The sequence below is a fragment of the Quercus robur genome, chromosome 4 (genome assembly GCF_932294415.1).
Source record: "Quercus robur chromosome 4, dhQueRobu3.1, whole genome shotgun sequence".
NCBI classification, from domain to species: Eukaryota; Viridiplantae; Streptophyta; class Magnoliopsida; order Fagales; family Fagaceae; genus Quercus; species Quercus robur.
The window spans coordinates 43677263-43686191 of record NC_065537.1 but is presented as its reverse complement, the minus strand read 5'-3'; the positions used below and the strand labels follow the sequence as shown (position 1 = coordinate 43686191).

General features: G+C 32.4%; 1 protein-coding gene across 1 annotated transcript in view; it reads left to right on the top strand.

Annotated features, from left to right (window-relative positions):
• Positions 1-1852: 1852 nt before the first annotated feature.
• LOC126722016 (serine/threonine-protein kinase ATM-like) overlaps positions 1853-8929 on the top strand; it is a 35140-nt gene continuing 28063 nt past the window's right edge. The window contains exon 1 of the mRNA XM_050425155.1: positions 1853-7960. Coding sequence (XP_050281112.1) covers positions 7743-7960 — 218 coding nt within the window. The 5' untranslated portion in view covers positions 1853-7742. The remainder of the gene's footprint in view (positions 7961-8929) is intronic.

The window sequence follows — 8929 nt, the reverse complement described above, 5'->3', positions numbered from 1 at the left end:
AAAGAAAAAAGAAAAAAGGAAAAAAAGAGTTGAAATTTATGTAACTAATCAAGCCAAGCAAAGCCAAGCCTAAGCCCAAGCTTTTTGGCTTTCTCATGAGCTCAAGCTCAAACATTATTTTAGTCTTGTCACGAACTCAAGCCAAGCTTGAGCTTTTAACTTTTATTGACGAGCCAACATTGAACATGCACTACTCGACAAAACTTGGCTCATTTACAGCCCTATTTTTAACTCAAAACTAGAGTTTAGACTAAATATAATAAAATTTCATACTTTTCAACGCAAAAAATAAGGAAAAAAAAAAAAGAAATCTTGAGCTAAACTTGGAGAGTCAACTTACAAAAAGAATAAATTTAAGGCCCAATTAGTCCAAAATGGAACGAAGGGGACCGAAATTGACCAAGTGGACCAAATTGGACTGAAGTATACCTAATTGGACAGAATGTGACCAAAGTAGACTTAATTGGACCGAATAAGAATTGTTTAATTTTTAGGGAGAACAAATTATATTGAATAGATTTTAGAGAACAAATTATACATTATATTACAATTACAAAATAATTAATTATTCTCATGTATTGCATGGGTCTGCGACTAGTAATTGTAAAAACAACAGCCAAAAAACCTCTTCATAAAGTTAGAGAGTACCAAAGAGGTCCTTAGTGCACATCTCTTTATTGAACAAAAATGCTGAGTAGAACTCGAGTAAAAGTCACGTGACAAAAACATGGTGTAAGGTGAATCTTTAATTCCTACTCAGCAACATCAAAATGTGTAAAAAATCGATATAATTTTTGTTCAAAAAATGTTTTAAACCCTAGAATATAGATTTATTGGTGTGAGAGAGGACAATGGTGGTGAAAACTATTTTCTCCTTGCTCAAAATCTGTAACAAAAAAATTAGATCTCACATTATTTAGATCATGTCATGCGATTTCAATAATGTATTGGCCAAATCTGTTGTCTCGGGTTCTTCTCCAATTTTTTTTTCTCAAAATGTGTCTTAAGAGAGTGTTCTCTCATGTTCGACAACAAGGCAATAAGCTTGCTCATTTGTTAGCAAAACATGCTTTTGGCATTAATGAATTTTTCATATAGATCGAAGAGAATCCTTGTTTTCTTGGACTAGCTCTTATCCATGATGTTAGTTCTATTTCTTAATTAATAAAAGTTTTTAGTTTCCTATAAATAAAAAAAAGAAGAGGTTTACAAATGGAATGAGGTAAGGTGGATTAAGGCTGTATAATAGAGGGCTCCATAGGTGGGTTAAATAACAAAACCAGCTTAACCACAAGTGGGTTAAGTCTAATTTCCTATTTTTTTCCTAAAAGGTAATAATTTTCATTATTTATAATTTGACTTTTTTTGGTGAAATAATTTTGTATATAAGTCTCATCATGCCCTCTAGGTCAATTTGTAATTGGAATTGTAGCAATCTTAAATTACGATAAATATAAATTATTCCCTTTTTTAAAAAAAAGATGGAAGAATTTTGTTAAAAGAAAATTTTTTTTACTAATGTATGCTCTTAGGGCACAATTGTAAATTAATTTAAAAAAAATTTATCAAAAATTGAAAAAATTTGACAACTTTTTAATTATCAATAAAACTTTTTTAAAAATAGTTTTGTTAATGTGTGCCTTAAAAGCACACACTAACCGGACCAAAAGAAGAAAAACAAAAAAAAGAAAAAAAAAAAAAATTTGTAAAACTGGGACGTGGAATACAAAAAATTGAAAACAAGCAAATATACCGTGGCAGTTTTGTAAAAAAAGCGAAATTTATGTATTTAAATTCACACATCCCAACGGCTCCCTCACCCTCTCTCTCCACGTATCAGATTTGGGCTCTCTCTCTCTCTCTGTCTCTCTCTCTCTCCCCAAATCCCAGAGCAGAGGTCTCTTTCTCTTCGCTCTCCCTTCTCTCCGAAACCACCAACCCACTCTTCTCCACTCTCCCAATCTCCGCCTCTTCTTCTCGGCCTTCCGACCATTCTCTTCGTGTCTCCGTCTCTTCGTCCATCGGCCTCGATCTCTCTCAACATTCTCTCCGCTCTCCCTTCTCTTCGGTTTCTCACTTTTGTTATTTGATTTGAGAAACTAAACTTTTCTGGGTTTGTGGTATTTGACTAAACTTTTCTCCATGTGTGGTTTTGTAAGATAAATTTCTCTCTCTCTCTCTCTCTCTCTTGCAGTTGATTTGGGTTTTCCTATCTGGGTTTTGTTTTGGGGATGAATTTGAACGCTTTTGTGTTATTTTCATGTGTTATTTTGATTGATTTTTGTTCTTGTTTGATTTTTTCAATGTGTGGGGATATATCTAACTTTAATACGGACAAAACCCTAATGTGTGCTTTGTTATTTATATGGGTATTAATTTATGGTTTACTTTGAACCTTTTGTGGATTGGTTGGATTATTTGAGAATGGAATTAGAGACTGCAAACGTCTTTATGTTTGTTATTTTATGGAAAACTAGGGTTTTTAATTGATTACTCAATTACTTTATGTAACTGTATATTGCTAGAGGGTTGTTATCTTATGTGTGAAATGACTGCATATAGAGTTTTAGTTTTTTTTTTTTTTTTTTTTAACCTTCTCACTCATTCTGTAACAATTTTGACAATTAATTTTTTGTCTTCACTTTTGATCTCTTTGTGGGTGTGCTAAACCCTAACATGTTTCTTTGGGACTTTGCTTAAGATATTGTGAGTGACTATGTAACTTTATTATTCAGTTTCTGTTGTCTAATTTTAAAGTCTATGCAAAGTCTTCTGCAGTGGTATGGGTCCAGATTTTCGAGTTTTGGTTCGAAAAAGTAGGAAGCAGGCAGAATAATATCATAGATTGTATAAAGTAGTATGTGGTCTCCATTACAATATTTTGCTAAGTTGTGGTATGACATATGTTTATCATCTTGATGCAAGCTCTTATAAACTACTTTATCATTAGTTTTTTCCCTGTTAATCTACTGCCTTAGGCATACAGCTGACTAATATTTTGCTTTTCAAGTATTAAATCTCTTATGCCACTCATGAACATACACAACTAGTTGGTAACCTATGCAATGCATGAGAAAATTCAACAAATACGATATTTTTATTTATATAGAATCTGATAATAATGACAGTTATTATGATTATGTTTGCATATAGAAATATTTATTCTGTTAGTCTTGAGAAATTTAGTTGGATTGATTTTTATTTAGGTATTTGGGTTACATTAGGTTTGATTTGATTTAGTTTCTCAGTATTCTAAAAACTTTTGGGAGTATTTGGATTCAATTAGTTTTGTGTTTGATTTGGTTTAGTTTCAGGGTATTTATAATTGGTTTTGGATAATCAAGGTTTAGAAATCTAGAAAGCATTGGAATTAATGTGCCACAATTGTGCACTTATAGAGGACTTTATAACAGTTATTTTTCCACTTAAATTTGAGAAGAGTTAGATGCATATCTCAAAATTGGCTGTTTAAAGCCAAAAGAAGAGTTAAATAGACCTATTCTAATAGCATGGAGAGACTTCTCTTGCTGTTAGATATCCGGACTTGTTCAGATTTTGCAGGAATAAGGATGCCAGTGTGGCTGAGCTTTTGATGTCCACCAATGGTGTCCGCTTTTGGGATGTGAGATTTGTTAGGGGTGTCCATGCTCGGGATCTAGAGGCTATGTCTGATTTCTTGGAAACCATTTACGGTTCTTCTATAAGGGGGCTAGGTGAGGATAAAATGTGTTGGATTCCTAGCAAAGTTAAGGGTTTCTTGGTTAGTGATTATTATAGAATTTTGGCTGGCTCCGCCTTCTTTGGATTTCCTTGGAAAAGTAATTGGAAGCAGAAGATTCCCTCTAGAGTTGCTTTCTTTGTTTGGACTGCTGCTTTAGGGAAATGCTTGACGATTGACAATTTACGTAAAATGAAGGTATGGATTTTGGATTGGTGCTACATGTGTAAGAGAAATGGTGAATCGATTGACCATCTATTCCTTCATTGTCCTTTTGCTTCGGATCTTTGGTCTATGGTTTTGGGTCTTTTTGGAGTTTCTTGGGTTATGCCACACTCTGTTTTGGGGCTGCTGCGATGTTGGCAAGGCAGCTTTGGTCATCATCGAAATGGTTTTATTTGGTCTATCATTCCTCATTGCTTATTGTGGTGCCTTTGGAGGGAGCGGAATAGTAGATGTTTTGAAGATTCTGAGAGATCTATTCCGGATCTCAAGCTTCTCTTTTTTAGAACTTTAAGGGATTGGTTGTTTGCTTTGCAAAATAAATCTTTCCCTTCTTTTATTGTTTTCCTAGACTCTTGCAATTTTTGTATTTGATTTCCTTTCCCTTGTTCACTTCCGGAGCACTTGGGTGTTCCTTTTTTTCAATATATCTTATTACTTATCAAAAAAAAAAAATGCTCTGCCCCCATCTCCTCTCTGCAACATATACGAAAGGTCCGCATCATCTCACCGTTTCTTCTCCTATTCGAATGAGCATCTTCAATCTTCAATATATCTATGTTTTAATTTAAAACCTGATGATACTACTCGAATTACCATCTGTCTTCTTCAATATATCTCTATTTAAATTTTTTTCCCTGCTTAATTGTCTAGGGTTCTTCTTTTACTCTTTTTAAAAAATAGATGGGTTGATTCTCTTTCTTTGGATGCTTTGGATTGGTTTTAGCTTTTGGTAACATTAGGGCTTTTCCTTTGATTTTTTGTAGTTAAAAGTAAAATTTTATCTTGGATTGTTTAAAATCTTTATGTATAAGAAGAAAACAAACTTTCCAGTTCAAGTTTCAGCCAAAAAGTGTTACTGTTTGATGTTAATCTTGCTTTATGTATTTATTTTATATATCCTTGGCCAATGGAAGCCAAATCCTTAGCCATCATCATATGGGAAATAACCAACAGATTGTTTTACACTAACCAACAAAATGTTAAACATTGTGCGGACTATTCACTAAATATGGTTGTATGTTTACACATTAATGCTTAAATATTTTTTGTGGGATTGATAATTACCTTTGATATGGGAACAATCTTTAATATTTTTACAACTCAAACCATATCACAATGTTTGCTTCCACTTCTTTTGTAGTCTCTCTTTCATCTTTCTTTGCTGTGATTTAAAAAACCTTCTTAACCTGTCATTTTGTTGAATACTCAGTTCTTTGCCAGGTATGACACTTGGTTATTTTGCAAGAAGAGTTGCTGCATCAAACTAAGAGATTAGGATAGCCTGATTCTCCCTCTATTTATCTCATAATCTGAATTAAATTTTATCAATTGATCTGTTTGCGTTTGATTTGGCTCTGAATTGCATATTTTAGTCTGCTTTTTTTTTCATTTTTATTATTATTTTTAATTCAATGAATTCTTATTTTGTATTCAACTGAACTGTAAAACTGTCAGGATTTTTTTTTTTTTTGGGCTATGCTTTGTAAAACTGTATGAATTCTCTTTAATACAGTGAATTCTTGTTTTTGCTATGCTTTGTGATCTGTCCTTTTGTTTAAACACAGATTTCTAACGTTCTTTACCAGATACGACACTTTGGTGTTTTGCAAGAAGAGTTATTGGTTCAAATTGACAGGTGGACGTTAGTCTAATGCTGTAAGATACATCGAATAATTGAGTCTAGATACAATTTTACTTGATGTTTCCCTGTGTTATTATTTTCTTCATCATTAGGGGCTGATTTGTTTCATCTTTAGTATTTCTATCTTAGTTTCATTAGAGTATAGAGTTTACTACCATTTTGTTCGCTGTAATTTTTTAGGCTATAGAACTGTTTATGCCGTCAATTTTCTTTGGTCCTTTTGGTTTAATTTTAGTTAGTAGTTATTACATATTCAATTTTAGTTTAATTCTTTTTCATAATGACACTATTAAATCTATATTTTCTAGTTCGAATTTGCTAAAGCTTATAGTTTAAATTGGTTAGGATTGAACACTGGTACTGCCTCGGTTCAAATTTTCAAATTAATTATCTCTTAAAGAATATTATTGGAATATTCAATTAATTATTTAAAATCATTTAAACTGAAAAAAACATTAAACAGTTTACAACTTAACCTATGAACTCTTTAGTCTTTTCTTATAAGTCAAACTCAAAAGGCTCATATAATGGTTTTTATGTTATGAAATTGTATAGTAAATTTTCCCTCTTCTATCATAAACTTTTGGCAAGCTTGAACTTAAATCCAATTAAGATGAAAATTGTCAACCCCATTTGTAATCATAAAACTTTAGTTCTTCACATAAGTGAGTTTATGATGTCTACATTTGTTTTCAGGTCAACTCAAACCATATTTTGTTCATTAATTAATTAACTTTCTTGTGTATGATGAAAGAGAAATAATTATTCTTAATTTTCTTTTTTGCAATTGTAATTTACATGATTGATGAAATTAAAAATAACCATTAATCAAGGTGCTACATGGAGGTGTATATAAAAATCTACTATATTGAAGGTACTGGCAGTGCAAAGCATGGGATTACTCATGAGTTTGGGTGATTGGAGTGACATGTATTCATCTTAGCATCAACTATTTGATAATTAAGACTTTGTGTGTTTGTAGCTCTATTAATTGTGTGTGGCATGTAGAAACTTTACCCTAGCATGGGTAGATTTTTCATAAATTACAATTTATTTCTCTGTTTCCTAAAATCAATGATTTACTTTTATTTTTCTATGAAAATAGTAGAGATTATTGGTGTTTGCTTTGTTCTACGTGTTCTGTTTCATGCTCAAAACCATGTTGTCCCTTTTGGAATGTTGGAAAGGAAAGGGTGGTGTTGTTGGGCTACAGTCCCATTGTTTTTGATGTGGTGCATTTGGAATGAGGGAAGTGGTTGACCGTATACTAACTTATGATTGTATCTTTTAGGTCTTTTTCCCAGCTCTTAGCATGCAACATTTGATTCTCCTTCATGTTTTCAGAATTTTCTCTTTATTTGATATAGATACTAGGTGACAAGTGAAGCCACTTATTTATTTTTTTTTCTTTTCCAAACAAAAACATGTGTGAAGGTTTGAACTTCAGCACACCCAAGTTCTATAATGCAGAGTTTTAGTTCAAACCCAAGTATTTAATTATCTAAAACCTTTTTAGAATTTGCTATGTTTTGCAATTTTAATTCTTATCCTTCCCATATGAAGTAGCTCAAGTTTGCTAAGTCTATGAGAAAAGCTTAGCGGGGCTTTAAATGATTAGGGAAAGTTTTGCAAAGTTTATTTTGGGGGAAGACATGACTAGAGTCGGCAAATGTGTACGTCTTATATAGTTACAATTTCAAATTCCATAATGATCCTCTATGGTAATCTTTTAATTAGATATTTAAAAGCCTAATGGAGAGTGAGTGACTATGCTTTAATATTTCAATCCATTGACGTATATTTGTCTTCTTTCATAGCAATTGTATACAGGAAAAATTTGAGGCAAGAATCTTTTGATCCTGAGAAGAAGGCTTTATGGAAAATATAACCAATCTTGCAAGATGCAGCTTTGATGCTTTGTCATTTCTTTGTTTTGTCAATTTTAGTTGACTGTTTATTTATGTGATATGTGCAGTAATAACTTTTTTGTTAGGTACAAATGTTCATGTTGGCACTTGTAAATTGTTGATTTTCCATTAAATGACAGCCACCATAGTATGTTTTATTCTTGTGCAAGATAGAATTTGTAGCATTATGTGCTTATTTTAACGGTGGAGGATTGAAATTTCCGCCCAGGATGCATTTACAGTTTACACAATGGCACTGCCATCTCAACAGTTAACTAATCAACCTTTCAATTTTGGTGGTTACATTCTGGAATTATTGTATTGGACCTTTGTTAACATTGTGACATATTTTGTCAGCTATAGCCTTTTGCTCGTTCTCAAACACTTATCTCTTGGGCGAATTTTGCTTTGGGAATTGCGTGAGAATTCTGTGCCATCCCTGGGGAGGGCAGACGACAGAACTATTTGGTGATTTACTTTTGGATTGATAAATTTTCCAAATTGCATCTGATTGTCCATTGTTAAAAAATTGTCATAGAATATCTAATACTTCAAAACTTTTTGGGTGTGTGTGTCTGCATTTTAGGTCTAGGGGTGACTAACTTGATTCTTGATCTCGTAAGTGTATTTTTCTTGAGTACTCTCATACTCAGAAGGGATAAAAGTGTAATTTCCCTTCACCTCATTGTTACTTTGTTAGATTTGTTGTCATCTTTATTGAGTCTACTTCATATTATTCCTCTCCTTCCTCTATGAGTGTTAGTTCTCCTCTGTGTCTTCCTTGATGGCTTCCACTACCAGCATTGATACTTCTTTGGCCACAGCTCCCGAGAAACCATTACAAGTGTTATGAGTAGTATATATACTAGACAAAATTAGTTATAATGATTAGAAACATCATATAAACAAAATGTCTTGTGTTAGGGTAATTTAATTCTTACCCTATCACTTCTTGAGAATAACAAAACACAAGGTACTTGTAAACTTAACGAAGCTGGGGTAGGGTTGCAAAACATTAAGTTTCTTGTCAGTTTCAAGTGTTTCAAAAAGCTGTCCTTTTGTTGAACTGGAAATGGATTCAGGGTCACATAATTCAACCCCGTAATCAAATTGTTTCTGTTCCATAAGGCATGGATACTTTGATAATACAAAGGTATTGATATATCTGGCGGGAAACTTGAATATTATGTTTTAAGTATGCATTTTTACTGAAAAAGTAAAAAAAAGGTTTTATGTATGCATTTTATACTATATTTCTAGGAAACAAATTCTTTACAGGTTAATTCTTCAATTCTTGTACAGGATGCTTCTATTTTTAAGCTAACCAATGTGTATGATCTGTTTGAAAAATAGAAATGGTGACATCTTTGTGGGACATGGTGTTATTTACATGCACGCAAACGTATAAACTTGTGTTTATATTATGCTGTAATATTT